Below are 23,178 nucleotides of genomic sequence, written 5' to 3' on the forward strand. Positions count from 1 at the left end.
TCAATTTGAAAAACATGTACCTATTTGGCCCAACACATATACTCAAGTATAATATATGGCCAATTATCGGTAATTTGATTCCATCATAAATATAATTTTATGCAATATATCAACAAAATTTATGGTTATTCTGTCAAATAATATTACTATTATTATCATGTTGATTTATTAAAAAACATTCTTATCGAGTTTAGATTTTGTATTTGCAATACATGGCAAAATCTTGGGAGTCTCTTTGTAAGGTAAGTTAGTCTAAACACGGGAAGATCCACTAGCAAAAGACTCTCTCATGCTTAAGTAAGTGAGAAACTTAAGGATCTGTTAGAATAAAAGTGAAAGTATGAGAATGTTTTCAATGAGTTATATTTCCTGGTTGAGCCCTCTATTCAGAATTAGGGAGATATGGTTATTGTGCCCAAACATCTGAGTAGTAATGGCAAATAACCATCTCATGAATGAGAGGCCACACCAACTATTTGACTTGAATATTCATTATGGGTAAAAATTATCGAGCCTTAATGGTGCATATGTTAAGCACATATTTTGTCACATTTTTAATAACTAAAAGAGTTAATTGAGTTAAATAGCTCATTTTAGGTTAGATTCTTCTATTGTAGTGATTTGACCTCTTTTATAGAATTCTTGTTAATATGTTATTTTAAGCATCCTGTTAGGATTGATTAATTAGTTTCTAGTCTTAGCATTCCTAGCATTTAAAACTTTAGGTTGGTGATTTAGTCTTGATAGTTTAGTTTCATTAGGAGAACTAGTCTAGTTAAATAGTTTGGTTTATGCATTCATCATAGAATTAAGGTGAGTAACTTGTGTGATCTCTTTTGAAGCAAGAAAAGCAAATAAAGGCTAACCATAGAAGGTTGAGTAAGGTCTGATTAGCAACATACCTGGCCATTAGAGAACCGTGGCTCCACTAGGCGAAAAGGACTTAATCAAGTGATACAAAAGTTGACTTCATAGTTGACATCTTTAAAATAATACTTTTGGTGCTGCTATTTGTTGGAACCTTCAAGGACAACTAATTAATGAACTTGCTCAAGGTTGAAGAAAGGAAAAGTAAAGGGAAAATGCAGCAAAAATGCAAGCTAGTGCATAGAAGAACAATAAAAAAGGAATGGTTGATAAGGGAGTTGACATTTTGAAGTAAAGCTCAAATGTAAACTCTAGCTTTTGGAGATCACAAAGAACAACTATTGGCATTATCGAGATGCATACACCACCAATATCAGCTCTTCAGCTCTTGCATCAAAACACATCATACAGTTTGATACGATGCATCAACATACACTTCAAACGAGTTAGTCATATCAAGAATAGGTAGAAGTGGAGCACTCACCAATCTTTTCTTCATCTCCTTGAAACAAGCTTCACATTTATCCGTCTACTAGAAAGGTTGATCCTTTTGATATAGTTGCATTAAAGACCCCACCATCTTAGAAAATCATTCCACAAACCTGCAGCAATAACCTGACAGCCCCAAAACACTTCTCACATTTGTTATAGTCTTAAGACACTCCCAATTTAACACAACTTCAACTTTTTCCAGATCCACAAAATTACCTTGTGCTTAAATCACATACCCAAGGACCTACACTTTGTGTAACTAGAACTCACATTTGGACAACTTCCCATACAACTCATCTTCTCTTTCTCTTATCTTGAGAAATACTCTCAAGTGGCAACATACATCACTGATCTTGAGTATGGTGAGCCTTGTGCCCCCTCAAGGGGCGTGCCATCACCATTGAGCCCCCTCCCCTCTTCTTGTCTTCCATCTTTTATCATCTTCTTTCACTTTTTGTTATTTTCGTGCTTAGTTCAATTCACATGTTATGTATTTATGTTCTTATTTTAGTTTTCTTGTTAAGTGAACTTCTCTTCCTTCTCTAGAGTTCCTTGAATTGAACCCTCACATCTAGATAACATATTATTATCTTAATGACTAGTGGGAATATTCATGGAGCTTTCTAAATCACCACAACACAATATTTGCTAACTCTTAAAATGGGTCTTTATCACATGTGAAAAAGAATCTCAATTGACATATGTTACAAGACTGTCTCCACTTGATGAATTAAAAATTTGGTGCCAAGTTGCTAAAATAAACAAAGGCAAGGTATATGGACTTTGATGTAAGTCAATGAAATTGGGAAACACCTGTATCAAGAGTCTTCATCATCGGTCCATGCTATAAGAGAAGAATTGAATAATTAAAAAATCAATTAAAGGTAGTTCAAACTAAGAGAAATGGTATTCGCTGTAGAATTCTAAATAATGATAGAAATTCAACAAAATAACAAAATGTTTCAAATGTTGATGGAAAAGATGGATGTTCAACCTTCAATATGAACTACAACTCATTTTGTAGCCAACTTTATTAAGTTTCTTGATGACTTTAAATCTTTGTAAAACATGTAACATTATCTTTGCATGATGGTTTTAGCTTAGATACATTAAAAATATATTCTAGTGTAATATTATTAAACTTTACTTTGTAAAATTAAAAAATATTTCATGTTGCAAATGTGTTATAAATGATATATTTTAATGTTTGAAATGTGTATAAATACTTGATATATTTTAACTTTTAAAACAAGAATTTACAACTTAAAAAATTAGTATTAGTGATTGAATTTGTAACTAATATATTAGTCATTAAAATGTTCAAACTCACTAAGACAATCGATCACTGAATCGATTACTAAATCGGTCACAAGATCAATAAAAAAATCAATCATAAAATCAGACACTAAATTATTCATTAAATTGATTACTAAATCAGTTACAAAATCAATCATAAAATTAATTAGTGAAGCGGTTACAAACATTAGTGACAAAATAAATAGTGACTAATTTACATCAGCCATTATATTGATTGGTGTCTGATTTTTTCCATTTAGTGACTAATATTTTGATTACTATTTTTTATTTATTTACATGTTTGGTTAATAGATGTGTTGCAAACATTCAAAAGAAAAACAAGATTCCACATCACTTATTGTCATAAGTAAAATGTGTGCTCTATAATAGATGTGTTTCTTGTAAGAAGGGTAAGTCTTAAAAAGATATAGCCACCAAAATCAACACTGCAGTCATCGTCACAAATGTTTCTAAATAGTAGTTCCATTGCGTTGGGGAGCGGTACTCAGCGGAGATCGCATTTCTCCATCGCGTCAAGTCACAAAATAATAGCTCCATCGAATTTCTCCAGCAAATCGTCTTCCTCACGATGTAGTTTGGAGCTCCACTGTTCACTGTCGTCGTTCATCTTGAACATTTCACCAACATGAGCAAGATAAAAGGTAACCCTAGGACCTCAATTTGATTCTTTGTTTATGTAGTATGATCACAAAATTGCATTCTCGTAATACCTTTTTACAAAATTTCTCTAAGCCTTTATGCTTTGCTTCCATTCTTTTTGTCTTATGATCTCTCAGCATTTTACTTTTCCTTTCTTTAATTTTTTGTTATTGGTTGTTGGAAAAAACTCACACACACTAGAAGAATATGCAATGTAACTTATTGTGGTGTTTTTCATTGATGGAGAATGCGCTATTATATAGCCAATTACAAACCAAATAATAACAAACCAAACTAAATCTTTATCTAATCTAATCTTATATTATCAAACTAAATCTTATATATTCTAACTAACTAAAATAACAACTAACTTAAATCTAATTAACCAAATATAAAATACCCTATCACTTTGCTAAATAAAAACAACTCTATAATCTAAAATATAATCTAAATATCATCTAACAAAATTAAAGATTATCTAACAAGATTAAAGATTATCCAACAAAACTCCCCCATAATCTTAAATCTTTTTTTTCTCTCGTCCTGAACAATCTTCTATCTCCATAGCCGACTTGCTTGATCTTCTCTTTATCCGACTTGATCTTCTCTTTATCCGACTTGATCTTCTCTTTGACCGACTTCATCTTAACCTTGGCTGACTTACCCTTTGTTGGGTTCTTTGTGATCTTTGTGGCTGACTTGCCATTAACCGGGATCCTCTGAATAGGCCCAGCTCTCTTTAAGAGATCGGAAAATTTCCATGCCTTCACACCAAACTTATCATCCATTCCAAGTCGCCAATTCTCATCTTGCACCTCCAGTACAACTCTCAGATCCTTCTCGACACGCAACTGCTCTTGCAAACTTAACACTTCTTGTTCATCTTCTTCAAGATCCGAGTTGTCCACACTCCGCGACCTATCCGAGCTATCTGCATGTCTTGACCACCTCTCCATGCTACTGGACTGATTTATGACATTCAACCTTCTTGCCGACTTCTCCACTTGTTTGTGCTCATCCCTCGAGCTACATCCCATCATCAACAACACTGCTTCTTCTTTAACTTCTTCGGCAAGATTGGTTGTCTCTTCTATTTCTGATCGCACTGCTTTAATTTTCTTACTTGTATCTTTCTCCACCATGTCGTTTTGAACAGATCTCATGTTGCCTTCACTGTCCACATGTTTCAAACACCTTTTCTGCAAGATGCTCAACTCCAATTTGTACATCCTATTTTTCTCCTTTTCTACCCGGGCTGCTAGCCGACCGTGCTTGTCCTTCAAGTACAGTACCTGGTTCTTTATTATAATCGAGTTTCCTTTCTCCACTATCTGACCTATGCTCAAAATATTACTCTTCAGCTCAGGAACATAGTAGACATCCCTGATTTCTCCAATCCGTCCATCCTTCTGCATGTGCCTGATTGTTCCACGCCCTTTTATCACCATCTTGGAATCATCTCCACATGACACTAATCCGGCCTCCACCTTGGTGAGTTCGCTGAAGAAACTCTCATCTCCACACATGTGATTACTCGCTCCAGTGTCCAGATACCAAACCGAGTTTAAACAACCCGGACTAAGCTCGTCACCTAATCTCCTTTCCTTCACATGGCTTGAACTCCACTCAGCTTCCGATTTACCGTTCTTGAATTCGGCATCTGAGTTTTGCATCATCATTAAAATCCCTATCTCTTCCTCGTCGTCTTCCTCTGTGAGAAGATTTTTCTCCTTTTTTTTCGATTGACAATATTTTGCTATATGACCGATCTTGCCACAGTTGTAGCAACATGCCGATCTGCATTCTCTTGCGTAATGGCCGTACTTGCCACACCTAAAGCATTCCACTTCTGACTTAGACCAATCTCCTTGGCCCCTTTCTTGACCACGACCATGCCAATTCTGCTGCCTAGTCTGATCTGTGCTCTCTTCAACATTATCTCGGTCACATCCACCTCGACCTTGTCTACCTCGACCTTGGCCACCTCGTCCTCTTCCACCTCGTCCTCTGCCTCCAAGACCTCGGCTCTGAGTATTTCGAGTTTCATCCAAATCAAGTTGCGCTTTTAGTGCTTGATCACGCGGTTCGTGCTTCTTCCCTCTCCTTTGTTCATGGGCCTCCAATGACCCGGCAAGTTCTTCCACAGAGAGAACTGACAGGTTCTTCGACTCCTCGATGGCGCATACAATGTTCTCGAAATCATCTGTCAGTGATCTCAAGATTTTCTCCACAACCCGACTTGCCGACATTGGCTCTCCATTCCTACCGAGTTGGTTGGCCACCTTCTCTACCCGAGTTATGTACTCGGCTACCTGCTCTTTATCTTCCATCTTCAGCCCTTCAAACTCTCCTCTAAGAGCTTGAAGCCGGACTTGTCTGACCCGATCGTTCCCTCTGTATGCAACCTCCAGAATATCCCATGCTTCCTTTGAAGATGCAACATTTGCAATCTTCTCAAAGCCTGACTCGTCCACAGCGTTGTACAAAAAATACAAAGCCGACTTGTCTTTCACTCGCGTCTTCTTCAACGCAGCAATCTGGGCCACCGTCTGATTTGCATCCTCTGCGGGTTCTTCGTATCCGCTCTCCACTATATCCCAAATGTCTTGGGATCCCAGAAGGGTCTTCATCTGCAGACACCAATTATCATAATTGGTTTTCTTCGTCAATTGCGGCACCGTCATACCGTTCACAACTTTTGCCATCTCTCCTCTTTTTTTTTTTTTTTCCCCAAAGCACTCAAGCGCACACTTTTTTTTTTCACTCACTCTCTCTCTCTCTCTCTCTCTCTCTTTTCACTCGGTACTCAGAGCATAAAGCTCTGATACCACTTTGTTGGAAAAAACTCACACACACTAGAAGAATATGCAATGTAACTTATTGTGGTGTTTTTCATTGATGGAGAATGCGCTATTATATAGCCAATTACAAACCAAATAATAACAAACCAAACTAAATCTTTATCTAATCTAATCTTATATTATCAAACTAAATCTTATATATTCTAACTAACTAAAATAACAACTAACTTAAATCTAATTAACCAAATATAAAATACCCTATCACTTTGCTAAATAAAAACAACTCTATAATCTAAAATATAATCTAAATATCATCTAACAAAATTAAAGATTATCTAACAAGATTAAAGATTATCCAACATTGGTTTGGTAGGTGAATCCACGTTACTTTCCTTGGTTCTAAGTGTATAACTGTTAAATATTGTAGTGCTTATATTGTTTTTACTGCTGCAGCGTTAGGCTATCACATTAGGTTTCAATTTGATGTCAGTGCTTGTTTTGATTAGTTAATTTGAGAGTTGAATCTTGTTTCAGCTCATGCATGGAATTTCTGATTTTGGGTTTAACAATTTGAGCTTATCTCTAATCATGCACCAGCATTCTAAGTCATTCTCCATAGTCATTGCATCTACATTGCATTTATACTTCAAATTCTTTGCTGATATAATAAGCATATCCACTGTAGTTGGGGGTTGTAGACGTTCTCTGCTATGTTTTGATCTTATTGCATGACTCTGCATCATGATTCAGTTTATGCATGATTTCTAGTTCTGAATAAAGTACATATCCATTGCATTGATTCATATTTAACAGCTTGGATTAATTGCAATTTGCATGGTTTGAGCATAAACTTTGTTTTGCATTTTGGGTTAGGCTATTTTATACATCCATTCAGTGGCTGCCATTCTTCTTCCCTTCTATAATCTACCTTCACAGTTGCATCTCATGCATTCATCTTCATTTGAGAATAATTTAAATGCATCTTTGCATTGCATCTAGAGTTAAATTGAATTGGATAGGTTGCTAAGTTGAAGCTCCTGATATGAATATGACTTGAATAAGTTATTACTATTGTCAAAGTTTTAAAATTTCTGCTGCCATATGATTTGATGTTGTCATAGACCAGGATTCTGTTGTGAACTTTGCATTGCACTCACGTGTTTGTTCCATAAGGCTGCATATTACTTTAAATTGCTAGTTTTCATGCATACTTAGCTAGTGCATATGCATATAAGTAGTTCATACCACATTTGCATTGCATCAGGAACCTGATTATGAATTGATTAAGTTGTTGTTGGAATCCTTAATCTAACTTGCCACTCAGGTTTCACGTGAATTTTGCATTTGCTGCATCTGTTGTATGTTGTCCATTTGGTTTCAAGTATGCTTTTGGTTGCATACTTACAACCCCATCATGGAAGTAAATTAGCATGTGACTCATGTTTCTCACTCTCCCCTTAAATTTTCTTTTACAACTTTTCTTTTGAAATTACAGTAAATTTAATAGTTATACTACACAAATTTAGGCTTTATTACCGTCTCTGAACTATTACAGAAAAAAACTAAGTCGTGTCATAAAATTTCAGGAAGAAGCCTATCCTCCAAGAATGACTTGAACAAAACAAATGATCTTTCAGGTTGTGAGAAAGGGGCCGCATGAGAGGCACCTCTGTAGGGGACTATTGTATTCAGTCCTAGTTGTCTAGCCAGCTTTTGAACTAAGTTGCAGCTTCCAGTTAGTGGAATTACTGAATCTTGATCTCCACTATAATGAAACATAATATGCTTCAATTAATTTGTACATTTGAAACATAATTTGCTTCTATTTCTCAACTCAATGTAGCTTCCCATCAGCATGTTCTTTTGGATTCATTGATTGATTGACGTCACATTTTATTTGCACATTTTATTTGCAGTTTTATTGGAAACCTTGGTCTCTGTGGCTATTGGCTGGATTCATCTTGTCAAAGGTCTCATCCTACTGAGCGAGGTTAGCTGAACTTTCTAGTAGGAATACCATGTTGCTTATTCACATTTCTGTTTTATGGTTTTATAGTAATTAAAAAATCTCTTAGTTTCTCCCCCCTAAAGATCTTCCCATCAATGTTTTGTTTGTATGATTTTCCCTGAACACCAATCACACACATTTTGTGGGACCTATTTATCTTAGTTGGATATGAATTATCTCTCTAACAAGCTATCTTTAACTAAATAAAACCATTATTGCAATTTCTCACCCAAAACTATTGTACGCTTCCAATCACATTCGCACATTCATTCAAGTTATAGGAAAACAATTTTAAAGTGTTTTAAATAATTGTAAAATATATGTTTTGTTACAATTTTATTACTATAAAACAGTTTACTTATTATTAATTATTATACAAAAGTTCAGTAAATTTATATTTAATTACTATAAGAAAGTCGTGTTTTCATGTTAATCTAAAAATGTACCATTCTTATTTTTAATAAAGTAATATTTTAAAAAAATTATCCTCAATTGTTTTTTCTTTTTAACCAATTTTTCCTTTAATCTCGATGGTGTTTTTTTTTTCAAGAAACCTCATTTCATTTGATCAAATTCAAATAATTTAACCTTGTCATTCCATGTTGCTACCTTAAGATTTAAATTTGGGGGATAAATAAAAAATCACATCGCTCATCTTTTCATTACTTTAGATTTTTTTTTTTTTTTACTTCTTTCGTGACTCCAATATAATTTAAACTTGTCATTCCATATATTATTTGTCAGCATTTCAGTCAAACTAGAGAAAGTTCACAGTAGGCTAAGAACCTTGCAACCTTGGTTCACCCCCCTGTAATTTTATTCTGTTATAAAGCATGTGATAACTCCATAGTTTTGTCTTCTCTGTTTCTAGTACTTCCTTTCTCTGTCATCTATTTCTCTGTTAACAATTTACATAAGTATATTATAATACATATGTGAATTTGAATAAGTTATAAGTTTTTTTTTTTTATTCTAGGTTATAAGTTTTTTTTTATTCCAGGTATTTGATGTTGGAAGTGGTACTCTATCACCTATTGGTATAAGAAGATCAAGCGGGCATAAAAGACAAGTTAGGAACATAGATATAGAAACATAGCTATAGAAATTTAGCAAAATGTATTATAATAATATTTTAGATTTTTTTTTGGCTTTTGTTTTCAGTGTGAAAACTTTTGGATGGTGTTTCATAATATCAACTTTTTAAATATAAAATATAAATTATGAATGAAAGTATTAACGATCAAGATGTTGTGTGATTTTTTAATTTTATGGAAAACAGGTTCAATAATAATAGAAAGCAGGTTACATAAAAATAATATAAAAAAAATCATATTCAAATTATGACAGTTGAAACATCGTATAACACATTTGTACAGTGCAAATAATGGCATTTCTAGATGTTGTATTTTGCATGACAATTTTTTAAAAATAAACAAATTAAGACGGTTTCCACTGTCATTATTTGCGAACAAAATACGACGGTTCGAACTGTCATTATTTGCGTAATGCATTTAATGGCAGGTGTTGCGGCGTTTCGTCCAAGACCGCCATATTATTCGTTGTGACGGCAGGATATATGGCGGTACCCGTACCCGCTATACGCGCAAAATATGGCAGTCAAAATCACCATTTTATACCTTAAATAACCGTCGTATTTAAAATTTTTTTTTGTAGTGGAAAGAGAAGTTTAGCGCATTGGTTACTCAACAGAAAATGAGCTTTAAGAAGTGTGGAAAGATCTTCCCATTTGCATGCCCACGGCAAAACCTTAAAGAATTAGAAGACTATTGGCAAGACTTAATTACAACCATTCATTGGAAGAAATAATGCATGTTCCTTAGCTTAGTTTCACTGAAACTTCTCCTCTAGGCATTACCCATCACCACAAGCTGTCATTTATTGTGGTCTATTCCTAACAATTCCTCAATAGACATGACTACTTGATTAGTTTTATGGAATGCTATAGGAAAGAAAGTGATTTTGATATTTTTAGCAAAGAAATTGATTTCATGGAAAATTTCATACAGGGCTATAGGGTTTTTGACAGATCTATATTAATAAATCACTGAGTTATTCATGTAAATGAGTACACTTGATCTTTAAAAAGGTATTAAGTTAACTTTGTTTTTTCCATTTTTTTTGTTTCCAACTTAGTCACAGTACATTCATTGAAGAAATAATGTATATGCTCCTTAGCTTAGTTTCATTAAAACTTTTCCTCAGGCATTATTCATCAGTAACAAGCTATAATTTATTGTGGTCTATTCCTGACAATTCCTCAATTGACATAACTACTTGACTAGTTTTGTAGACTATAGGAAAGAAAGTGATTTTAATATTTTTTAGCAACGAAAACGATTTCATGGAAAATTTCATACTACAGGGTTTTGGACAGATCTATATTAATAAATTAATGAGTTATTCATGTATATGACTAAACTCGATCTTTTAGAAGGTATTAAGTTAACATTTTTTTTTCCATTTTTTTTGTTTTCAACTTGTGGAACTTTACATTCACAATGACATTAAAAGAAAAATAAAACTCTTAAAAGGGGAAAATGATAATGAAATTAAAGACCAAGTCACAACATTAAATTGCGAACGACAAGATGGAAAACATTAAGGACAAAGGCATTTGTCCTCGAAACTTTACCGTTTCTTCCTATGATGAATGCCAACATCGGGCTTTTTTTTCTAACACAAAAATACAAAACAATAGTATATAGTCTCTTTGCATCATCATTAATGAAATTTTGCCATTATCAGCATTGATGATGCCATCTTATTGGTTTTCATAGAGTTAGAGAATACTCCCAAAATTATTATAAATTTTATGAACCCCTCTAAAAATATTCATTGGTTTCAGTTTTCTTAGTCCTCCGCAACATGAAGTTTATTCTTTTTCTAATGAGTTGCATATTTCATAAACTGTTTTTACCTTCTGAAACAGTTTTCATTGCAGCAGAGACTTCATCCCTTACACAATCCCAGTCCCTCAGTTACAAACAGACCTTAGTTTCCCCCGGTGGAATCTTTGAACTTGGTTTCTTCAACCTAGGAAATCCCAACAAAACCTACCTCGGGATCAGGTACAAGAACATCAGTGTACAAAACATAGTATGGGTTGCAAACAGTGCCATCTCAATCAACGACTCTTCAGCCATCTTGAAACTAGACAGTTCTGGCAATTTGGTCCTCACACAAAACAACACGGTTGTCTGGTGCACAAGTTCTGAAGAAAAGGCACAGAATCCAGTAGTAGAGCTCCTGGACTCTGGAAATCTTGTGATAAGAGATAGAAATGAAGCAGAGGCAGATGCATATCTGTGGCAAAGCTTTGATCATCCATCTAATACATTGGTGCCAGGAATGAAGCTTGGATGGGACCTCAAAAGAAATTTTAGTGTTTTTCTGAAAGCTTGGAAAAGTGATGATGATCCGACACCAGGAGACTTATACTGGGGCGTTGTTCTGCATCCTTATCCTGAGATGTATATGATGAAGGGACCAAAAAAGCACTGGAGACTTGGGCCATGGAATGGTTTGCGTTTCAGTGGAAGGGAACTTAAAACCACTCATAACCGTTATGAGTTTGTCTCCAAAAAGGAAGAGGTTTATTTCAGATGGAACCTAAATAAAACTAGTAAAGTAAAAAAATTTGAACTGAACCAAACTGCTCAACAGCTTCAACATTTTGTATGGTCAGAGACATCATGGACTTTGTCTTCACCAATTCCAGTAGAGTACTGTGATAAATATGGAGTTTGTGGAGCCAATACTTATTGCACCTCTGCAACATCATCGTGTGATTGCTTGAAAGGGTTCAAGCCCAAGTCTCCTCAGAAATGGAACACAAAGGCCCAAGGTTGTGTCCTCAAACATCCATTTAACTGCAAAAACAAGTTGGGTGATGTTTTTTTTTTCATGGATGACTTGAAAGTGCCGGATACTGAATATACGTTTGTGGATGAGACTCTGAATTTAAAACAATGCAGAGCCAAGTGCTTGAATAATTGTTCCTGCATGGCATATACCAATTCAAATATAAGTGGAGCAGGCAGTGGCTGTGTCATGTGGTTTGGTGATTTATTTGACATCAAACTGTGTTCAAATCCAGAAATGGGACAGCGCCTATATATAAGGTTCAATCCTACAGAATTAGGTAAATACTTTTTCAGTTTGATCCTTTTATTATTTCTCTCTTCCTAGTTTCAATCTTGTCTGAGATAGTTTAAGCTTGGTCCTTCAATATGAAACTGAACCTATGTTGTTTTATTCATTCAATTCAACTATGAAGAGTCTATCAGTCACAAGAAGAACTCTACAATAATATATGTAACCTCCATTGCTGCAACTTTCGGAGTGATTCTTGCTATTTATTTTGTCTACAGAAGGAAGACTTCAGGTAAATTAATCTTCTCTTTCTCATATTTCTCCGCAATTATAAGAGAATAGTTCTACTAATTATATTATAAATGGAAATTCTGCTATTTGTCCATTTGCTTGACAAGTGCTTTATTGGTTTTATTAATGATCCTTTGGAATCTCGGTTAACTTACATTATAGCAGGGTTCTGTTCCGTGTCTCTTTGACATAATGTCGTATAGTAAGGTTTAACGATATTGAACGTAAAAACAATCACAAAATTCTGATGTTTTGTTTTCTCATAGCAGCCAAAAATAGAAAATAACTACGAAAGTTATGTTGATGATCTAGATCTCTCATTACTTGAAAGTTATGTGTTTGATCAAAATCAACAATACATAGAACCACAATATCTCAAATGACAATAACTAAACTCATAAAAAATATATAAATCCAACTGTGATATTAAAGCCGACGGTTCTAAGTGACTGACCGCATAATCATAATAAAAAAGGATCACCCAAGTAATTGACTTTATAACTATAACCAAAAAGGAGTCACCATACACCTGAAGGAAAATATATCATATAAAAAAAAAAGAAAAGAAAAAGGGACTCACCTTTGAAGGAAAATTGTTGAGAATAGTCCAAGTGTGAGTCAAAAGTTTCACATTGGATAGAATAAACAAAGTTAAACACTACATAGATAAAAGGCTTATAACCCTATTGTCTTAAAAGTTTTAGGATAAAGATAGTGTTAAATGTCTTATATGTGTAAACCATAACCCATATGATAAAATATAAACCCAACAAAGTAAAGCTAATAGCTATTAGAGTTGGTGCAATTAGTGGGGACTTTTCATTTTTCTTTTATATATATATATATATATATATATATATATATATATTTTGGAAATCTCAATGTGTTGAATATAAATGAGAGGTAAGGAAAAAGTTCCCTAATCCATTAAGTTAAGGTTTTTGGCAGAAAGTGGTTCCAATATCCCTCTATCTTTAATAATGTTATTGAATGGTTTGTCCCTTTATTCCTTTTGTGCAGATAAGTTTAAGGAAAATATTGAGAGACAGCTACGTGTTCTGGATGTGACTTTGTTTGATCTTTCATCAATCAAAACCGCTACTAACAATTTCTCATTGAGTAATAAGATTGGACAAGGTGGTTTTGGACCTGTATATAAGGTAATTCAATATTTAAGCACTTAACAAAAAACAAAAAGGAAGAGTCCAGAAATGTATTGTTATGAAAACATCTTCTGAAATTAAATGAATGCACTTATGCAGGGAAAACTAGTGGATGATCGAGAAATTGCTGTGAAAAGACTTTCACAAAGCTCTGGACAAGGAATGACTGAGTTCATGACAGAAGTGAATGTGATTGCAAAGCTACAACACCGAAATCTTGTAAAGCTCCTTGGTTGTTGCTTTCAAGGAAAAGAAAAGTTACTAGTATATGAATACATGGTTAATGGCAGCCTAGACACCTTCCTTTTCGGTATGTAATTTGAGGAATGCATAGACTAGAAGTCTGTCAAGATAAATTTCAGAAGAGCACTTTTTGGAGAGAAAACAAATATTCTACAAAAGTTAAAAAATTATCTTATGTAGAAACTAATTTATATAATTTCTCTCATTTAATTTATCAAAGATTATACTCTAACTTGTATGTTAGTTTTAATTACATTTTCTGTTTTTATTTTCTTCCTCTAGAGGTGGTTACAAATAAATTTACTGAACAGCCCTAGATCAGTCATATTTTGCAGCTTATTCCTCTTGTATACCTGATGTTAAACAACATATATATGTTTGTGAAAAAAATAAAACAGATAAAACAAAAGGTGAATTGCTGGAATGGCCCCAACGCTTGCACATAATATTTGGGATTGCCAGAGGGCTTTTGTATCTACATCAAGATTCCCAGTTGAGGATTATTCACAGAGATCTGAAAGCAAGTAATGTTTTACTTGACCAAAAGTTAAATCCAAAAATATCAGATTTTGGAATGGCCAAGGCTTTTGGAGGAGACCAAATAGAAGGAAACACAAATAGAGTTGTTGGAACCTAGTGAGTGTTGTTTCTCTAACTATACTACACCACACTTGTTTAGTTTTGAGTGTAATGATATTTTTTTAATCTAAATGTTTGGTGCAGTGGATACATGGCCCCAGAATATGCTGTTGATGGACAATATTCAATCAAATCGGACGTTTTCAGCTTTGGTATTTTGTTGTTGGAGATTATATGTGGCAACAAAAATAGGGCTCTCTGTCATGGGAACCAAACTCTGAACCTCGTTGGTCATGTAAGCACTCAACAAACTTATTATTATCTATGGTAGAGTTTGAACATGAATAACTAACCATGTTCTCTTTCATGTTTCAGGCGTGGACACTTTGGAAAGAGCAAAATGGTTTAGAGTTGATTGACTCAAGCATAAAAGATTCATGTGTTGTCTCAGAAGTACTGCGATGCATCCATGTTAGTCTGTTGTGCGTGCAACAACACCCTGATGATAGGCCAACCATGACATCGGTTATTCAAATGTTAGGGAGTGAGATGGAACCGGTTAAGCCGAAAGAGCCTGCTTTCTTTCCAACAAGGATTTCGGACCAAGAAGAATCATGCTCAAATGTAAACCAAAAGACTTCAAACGCTGAATTATCCATTACCTCAGTAAAGGGCCGGTGAAAGTTATCTAGTCAGCTGAACATATTGCATGGACACACAATTTTCCTTGGAAGTACTTGCATTCCCTAAGGATTATCGTTTCAAAACCAGTTTAGTTGTGCTGATGCATTTGCATAATTACGTATAAAATTCCCCATAGGTTTCAAAATGATGTTACTTTCTTCTTTGGGAAAAAAATAAAAACTGATATTGATAGCACAGATGATATACATGTTGTAGGAAAGGCTTCATTCCATGAAGTAACCCTAGCCACAAATTGCTTGTCCTTTTTATCGGCAAAAACTTAATATATATTTACAGTAGAACACTCGGATCGGATTGCTCTAACCCGTTTACATTTATACACTATGACATTTTTATGACGGTTTTATAGGCATCAAAGATGTGGGCGATATAAAAATATTACACTGTTAATTAAAAAGGCCAATGTATTAAGTCCAATTTATAATGACAGTAGACTTGTCATAGAAAGTGTAGCTCACTATGATTGGTATTCAAATAGAGGCACTTTACAAATATGGTGCAATTCACTTTGGTAATTCCAAAAAATGGTGCAAAATTTTTAAAAAATTCTATAAAAAGAAAATTGTGCCAAAATAGCAAGACTTATCATACGACTTAATTAAAAACTTAAGCAAAGGCGTGCCACATTGACTTTGTAATTTTATTAAAGAAGTCGTTTGAAAACAACACGACTTCGATATATATATATATATATATATATATATATATATATATATATATATATATATATATATATATATATATATATATATATATATATATATATATATATATATATATATATATATATATATATATATATATATATATATATATATATTTGAAATTTTTTTTACGTTCTTACTTTTAAAATTTTAGTATAATTACTGTTTTAGTCTATAATTTTTTTGTTTGGTTAATTTTGTCCTCTTATTATTTTTTAGTTTAATTTAGTCATCTAATTATTTAAAAAGGTTTAATTTTTTTTAAATTTTTTAAATATATAAATTGTGATGTGTCAAGTTACCGTCGTGCATGTGGTAGTGATAGTGACTATTTTCAATTTAGTCCTCTATTTAAATTTTTATCGAAGTATTGTCATAAAAGAAGTAACTATCCAAATACACTGAATTTTCATCATTTTGTGTAACTCCTACTGGTGCATTGCATCAATTTTGTTTACTCTAATTTTAATATATGTCATCCACCAATTATTAAGATGTTTCATTTCATGTACTTTTTATACAAAAGTATTCTTTTTTTTTTTCATGTGCATATTTACTTTATTCTCCTATTAATTACTCAACTAATTTTAATTTTTAAAAAATTTATTAGTAACAATTCTAAACGTGAAAAAAATTTAAAAAACAAAAAAATTTACTAAAGTTGTATCATCTTCAAACGATTTCTTTAGAAGACTGAAGTGAAGTCATGTTAATATGGCTCGACTCTACTTAAACCGTTGATTAGTGGATAGGTATCCATAGACGTGACAAAAAGTATCACGGCTATAATAACCGTGATTGGTATCCATAGACATGACAAAAAGTATACCTTTATGATAGGTTTTATGATATGTATGGTTATCACGGCTACAATAACCGATTATTTTTTATTTTGCTTGCTAGTTTTCCTACATTGACAATGGTATCATTCATTTTCATATAACAATTTACAATATCCAGACAAATAATTTCATTGATAAATAAATGTTATTATACAACAAACACTATAAAAAGACTTTAACTGTATCAAATTGTACATAAAAAAAAAAAGAATTACATAAAAGAAACTTCAATTGTACATAAAAGAGACTGAAGTCCACTGCGCTTTAATTTCTTCTACATCGTTATCCTTCAATGAGGATGAAACAAATCAATATAAAACGAAATTCGTGTTATGAATTAATGATTGTCCATTGGTTTGATACATTTACTCATATGATTCATTACTCTTTATGGTAAATATTTGTATTAACTAAGTTGATTTGTTTCCTTTATGGATTACATATTGTATCTATAAATAGGACTCTTCCTATGAATAATAATAGACAGATGAGTTGCTCCCTATTCTCTCATTCTCTATTCTCTCTTGTTTTTTCTCTTCTCTATTATCTGTCGTCATTCTCTATGCTATTCACTTTATTTCATAACACGTTATCAGCACGATGCTCCAACCAATTGAGGACTAGTGAAAGCTTTTTCTCTATAACGACAGTGTTATGCGTGTCTCAATCCAGGCTCTTTCTAATCCTTTCTCAAATTATAATTTTACCTTATATTCTTCCTGTTGTGATAAAAATTATTTAACTTTATCAATTTTCATCTTCGTCTTATTATTTTTATTTTTATTATGATGGTGATTATTATTATTATTTTGATTATTATTATTATTATTAATATTATTATTTTATGTGTTAATTCTAAACACGCGAAACGTTACAAAATTTGGATTTGTGACCCTTGATATTACAAGGAAGAATTCCTACTATTGGATTTTAAATGTTGAAATATATTTAGATGCAATGGATATTGGGATACCATTAAATAAAGAAATAAAGCATCTAAGCAACTAATTTGGTCATGACAAAAATATTGTGAAAAGAGATTTCACAAATATTGTGAATTTATTTCATGCCTATGTATGGCTGGCTGGATAAAGCAATAAAGCTTTTGATGAAAAATCATGAGATCCGCCTAATATGCTTCATTCCCAGAAGTGAATGCAGCAATAAATATTATGAATTTATTTCATTATTTCATGCCTTTGTATGGCTGAACAAAGCAATGAGCTTTTGATAGAAAATCAAGAAACCTGTCCAAATTGGTTCTGCTCCATTCCTAGAAGTGAATGCCGCAACATTTGATTTATATTTTCATGATCGTGATCGTGATCTTGATTATGGACATGGTTATAAAGAAAATTTCAAAGACACATTTTGTCATCAGAAGTGACACAATAATGTGAAAAAGGGTAAAGGAAAATGTGAAAATGCTGACAAAAAGATGAAAGTATATATTATCATTATGGTGGTAAAGGCCATTTGAGTTGTACTTATTGTACACCAGAGCATCTTACAAATAATGAGAAGAACATAGAAACACATTTTGCTTATGAAGATGGTGATTCTGATTATGGCCATATGGATGCTACTCATCTTAATATTGTTATTTTCTTTGCTAAAGCAAATGAAAGCATTGATCACCTAATTGATTATGAGAGTGTTGAAAAAAAAAATCTCATATTGATATTTACGTTTATATGAAAAACGAATGTTTTGCACTAGTACCAAAAGATATGCGTCTTATTGATAGTACAACAACTTATACAATTCTCAAGAGTAATAAATTTTTCTCTTGTTTGATAATGTGAGACATCGATGTTAGTATTATTTATAGTACTACAAATATATTTGAAGACTCTAAAAGAGCTACTATACTTCTACCAAGAAGTTGAATAGAAACTTATTAAGTTTCAATGATATTTGTCTGAATGGATATTATATTGAGACAAACAATGAAAAAGATATGAAATATCTTTATATCTCTATGATTGAGTTGAAAAAGAAAGTGTATTGGAGAAATTATCAACATTCTCTTATAGTTCGTACTACAAGTTTATTAGTACAATTTAAATGCATGTCATGGTAAACCAGAAGTTTACAAATCAAAATGATTGCCTTGTTTGACATGATCATTTATTATGATGCGAAAAAAAAAGGGTTGAAAAACTCATGTGAACACGTTTGAAGCATGGTAGACCTATTGGTTCCAAAGATAAAAACTCTTGAATGAGAAAGGGGGCTAATATGCAAAATAACCTAATCGAAAAGGTTGAAATCCCAAAAGATTCATTTGACATAATTAATGGTTCGGTTCAAGAAGAACCTCAGGTACCTGAAATGGTTGAAAATGATGAGATCTCAATAAATTATGTCATGAATCATATAATATGGAACCAAAATAAAGTTAACATTGACGAAACTTTTACTTATAACATAGCGATGAATGCTATGAATGACAATGAGGATCAATAAGCAATGATCATTGAAGATTGTCGGCAAAGAAAAGATTGGCCAAAATGAAAATATGCAAAGAAGCATAATTATATTTGTTTGCTAAACGAAAGGTTTTTGAACATATAGTTCGCACACCTGAAGTTATGAAACCCGTTGGGTACATATGAATTTTTGCGCAAAAATCAAATTAAGAATGATGAAATTGTTAGATACAAAGCACAATTGGTTGCTCAAGGTTGTTCACAAAACCTTGTATTGATTTGTGAAAAAACATATTCACTAGTATTGGATGCAACAACATTGCAATATTCGATTATCCTAGTTGCACAACAAGGTTTGCATTTACATCTAATGGATGATGTTACAACCTATTCGTACGATTCTTTTGAGAATCATATTTATATGAAAATCCCTGAAGGATTTTATTTGCCCAACAAGACAAATTCTTAAGAGGGTTATTCAATAAAATTGAACATGCTCTTTTATTGATTAAAGAAATCAAGACGTGTGTGGCATAACCGTCTTATTGAGTACTTATTAAAAGAAGGATATAAAAAATGATCCTATTTGGTCTTGTATTTATATGAAAAGATCCAAATAATGAATTTGCCATAATTATTGTTTATGTAGATGACATAAACGTCGTTGAAACTACTAATAAGCTCACAAGGCAATTGAAAGAATTTGAGATGAATGATCTTTGAAGGGCAAAATCTTGTTTGAAATTAGAAATTGAGTATTTAAATAAAAGTATTTTTATACGTCAAGAGGCTTATATGATTAAGGTGCTTAAAATGTTCTAAATGGATAAGTCATGTTCATTATGCACTCCAATAGTTGTGAGGTCGTTAGATGTTGATAAAGACTCTTCTTAAACCTCAAGAAAATGATGAAAATCTTTTTGGTCTAGAAGCACCATATCTTAGTGTCATAGAAACACTAATGTATCTTGCGAATTATACTCGATCTAATATTGCATTTGCTATAAATTTGTTAAGCAAGATATAGTTCTTCAACTACAAGAAGAAAATGGTTTGGAGTAAAACATATACTTCGTTACTTTAAGGGTACTACGAATATATTCCATCCAAATGATTCAAATTCAGACCAATGGGTTATGGATATGCATGTTATTTTACATATTCTTACAATGTCACAATGGTTGATCACAAACAAGATGTTTGTTCAAATGTGGTAGCACAATGGTTTCATTAAGGTATATGAAACAAACCATAGTAGCAACATCGTCTAATCATACAAAATTACGAGGAAAGTTGTGAATATGTTTGGTTAAGGTTTATAATTTAACATGTGCAAGAAACTTGTGACTATCCCCGAGAAAGATGGAATCAACAACCATATATGAAGACAATAGTATATTGTTCAATTGAAAGGATGATATAGATATCCAAAAATTCGTTCATCTGAAAATATGACAAGTCTATTTGTAAAGTTTTTGCCAAGAAAAATTTTTGAGCAAATGACTCACAAATTCGGACTCTGTCACCTTAATGATGTAAGTTTACATGAGGGGGAGAAATAGAATATGTGATAATTAATATTGTATTAAAGAATACAGAATGTTGTACTCTTTTTCCTTCACTAGGTTTTTTTTATCCCAAAGGATTTTTCCTACGTAAGGTTTTAACGAGGCACATTCTTTATCAATGGACACTCAAGGGGGAGTGTTATGAATTAATGATTGTCCATTGATTTGATACATTTACTCATATGATTCATTACTCTTTATGGTAAATATTTGTATTAACTAAGTTGATTTGTTTCCTTTATGGATAACATATTGTATCTATAAATAGGACTCTTCCTATGAATAATAATAGACAGATGAGTTGCTCCCTATTCTCTCATTCTCTATTCTCTCTTGTTTTTTCTCTTCTCTATTATCTATCGTCATTCTCTATGCTATTCACTTTATTTCATAACAATTCGCAGTTAAATAAGAAAGGTGTTTAAGTGGATCTTTTATTACCTCTTTCTACAATATACCTCGACTCGCCTAGGATGATACTAAACACTTATAAAAATCTCTTATTTTTAAAACACAACAACTTTTAATTCAAAGACATTCAGACTATAAATGATTAAGTTGTAAATGCAATAAACAAAATTTTCTGAGGGTTCAATGTAACATCCCATTTAATAGATAAATCTAATTAAATAAAACATCGCATAATTTATAATATCTAAAGAGCACGAGATTTAAAGTATAAATGATTTTATAGTCATCCAAATATACCAACAAGGAAACAGAGGCACTACACAATGCTAGAACAAAAATATAAGTTCATTTGTTGCCTAAAAGCTTGCTCATAGAGCAAGAGGTTACAAAACAACAAAAACTCTTCAAATGTGAGACTCAAGAGTGAGCCCAACTCCAACCCATAACCAACTACGCTGTAGCATTCCCATCGTCACTGTGATCACTAGGGGTTCCCATATCTGCTCACACCAAGGAATTGGTGATCATTGCAAAAAGGAAAACCGCACAAAAAGACATACACAAGCATGAAGGGTAAGCTAGAGTAGAAAAATCTTTATCATACAATTAAGCATGCAATTTAAAAGTCAGGAACACATCAATCAACCAAGCATGTGATAGCAAACAACAAGACTCTAAGACTCAATTTATCCGGATACATATAATATGTCGGATTCATCAAATGGTTACACTTGTGATGGCCTCTACTACTCTACAGAGCCATTGCCAATGAGTTTCACCCTACCACGCACAAGGTTAGCCTTCAAACATCTAAGGTCATTATCCTGCCAAAGAGTAGGACCTCCTGTTACTCTCACAACTTGAGTCAGTCCGCTCTACGTAAGACTAACTGACTCTTTAGAGTTTCAGGATACACTCCTTACTTGAATCCTTACCTAATTATATACACTATGGCACCACCATGAAATCTCACCAAGAGATTCATGGAATTACGTCCATCACATCCAACACCCCCATGAAATCTCACCAAGAGTTTCATGAAATTACGTCAAACTCATTCCACCGCCATGTCTCCTCAACCAACCACAATTTATCAAGCATAACAATCTCATGCAAATATTAAATCAACCAACCAACCAACCAACCATGAATCAAGAATTTATTCACACCAAACTCATCAACTCCGGTCCATACAATTAAATAATACATCCATATTCACATACTTCATGCTTTAAATAGGGCATTCCAATCAATCATGCAACCAACAACCCAAAACATGGAAAAGAACAATGTTAGAGCATGTTCATGCACCAGTCTCGCTCAAGCTACGGGCCCTTGGGGTCTTTCGCTCAAGCTACTAGCTCTCGCGAGTTCTCGCTTGGGCGAGATCTCCTCGCCTGAGCGAGACTACTCTTCACCCAAAAGTGAGATCACTTGCCTAAGCTACAACTGAAGTGAAGCACACCAGGCTCCCACGAATCCTCGCTTGGGCGAGACCTTCTCGCCTGAGCGAGATCACTCGTCGCTCAAATAGAAGCTAGTCGCCTAAGCGACAACTGCAGTAAAAACTTGAGGCAAACTTTTGTTATTCTCGCCTAGGCGAGACTTGCTCGCTTGAGCGAAAACAACAAGGTTTTTCCCTGCTCGCGCTTGCAAACCAGCCAACACATTCCAAAGCAAGCATCAATCATCCCCACAACACACAACATAGATCCAATACATTTCACACTCAATATAAAACGAAAACCAAACAAACAGTTTAAAAATATTTGAGTTCTAGCTTCCCTTACCTGGTAAACGCTAGCAAATCTGCATAAACACTCGAAGAAGAGCGCCATGAAATGTGGCAGCTTACGGATCTGGAAAAGCATGCAAGGAGAACGAAACTGAGATCCTAGCTAAGGTCAAAGCGGAACTAGAGCTTCAAAACAGAAGAGCAAACATGAAAAAGAATAAGGGTCTAGAGTTCTACTTACTCAGAAGTAGAGTTTGATTACCCAACG

The 23,178-nt window shown here is 33.3% G+C and overlaps 2 protein-coding genes across 5 annotated transcripts; one reads left to right on the forward strand and one right to left on the reverse strand.

The window, feature by feature from the left end:
- Positions 1 to 3,809: 3,809 nt before the first annotated feature.
- On the reverse strand, positions 3,810 to 6,020 carry LOC146882449 (uncharacterized). Its single transcript, XM_085668110.1, has one exon. It carries the CDS (start codon positions 6,018 to 6,020, stop codon positions 3,810 to 3,812), a length of 2,211 nt encoding a protein of 736 aa, XP_085524236.1.
- A 2,016-nt stretch (positions 6,021 to 8,036) lies between these two features.
- On the forward strand, positions 8,037 to 15,521 carry LOC114165423 (G-type lectin S-receptor-like serine/threonine-protein kinase SD1-1). 4 transcript variants are annotated; one of them, XM_085668306.1, is made up of 8 exons: positions 8,037 to 8,106; positions 11,075 to 12,286; positions 12,422 to 12,529; positions 13,549 to 13,688; positions 13,791 to 14,001; positions 14,333 to 14,570; positions 14,658 to 14,808; positions 14,889 to 15,518. In XM_085668306.1, the coding sequence occupies exons 2-8, from the start codon at positions 11,494 to 11,496 to the stop codon at positions 15,192 to 15,194; spliced, it is 1,947 nt and encodes a 648-aa protein (XP_085524432.1). In that variant the 5' UTR covers positions 8,037 to 8,106; positions 11,075 to 11,493; the 3' UTR covers positions 15,195 to 15,518. The 4 variants fall into 4 exon arrangements, with proteins under 4 accessions (XP_085524432.1, XP_085524434.1, XP_085524433.1 ...); XM_085668308.1 differs by having other exon boundaries at positions 8,038 to 8,106; positions 11,087 to 12,286; XM_085668307.1 differs by having other exon boundaries at positions 8,054 to 8,106; positions 11,090 to 12,286.
- Positions 15,522 to 23,178: the final 7,657 nt, after the last annotated feature.

Source organism: Vigna unguiculata, chromosome 10 (genome assembly GCF_037176805.1).
Source record: "Vigna unguiculata cultivar grain cowpea cultivar isolate G323 ecotype 2 chromosome 10, ASM3717680v1, whole genome shotgun sequence".
NCBI lineage: Eukaryota > Viridiplantae > Streptophyta > Magnoliopsida > Fabales > Fabaceae > Vigna > Vigna unguiculata.

Excerpts from the sequence above, each read along its gene's own strand:
- LOC146882449 (XM_085668110.1), bottom strand. The coding sequence starts at position 6,020 with ATGGCAAAAGTTGTGAACGGTATGACGGTGCCGCAATTGACGAAGAAA.
- LOC114165423 (XM_085668305.1), top strand. The coding sequence starts at position 11,011 with ATGAAGTTTATTCTTTTTCTAATGAGTTGCATATTTCATAAACTGTTT. Across the intron at positions 14,002-14,332 it reads CCTAGACACCTTCCTTTTCG|ATAAAACAAAAGGTGAATTG; the intron begins GTATGTAATTTG and ends AAAATAAAACAG. Across the intron at positions 14,571-14,657 it reads AATAGAGTTGTTGGAACCTA|TGGATACATGGCCCCAGAAT; the intron begins GTGAGTGTTGTT and ends TGTTTGGTGCAG.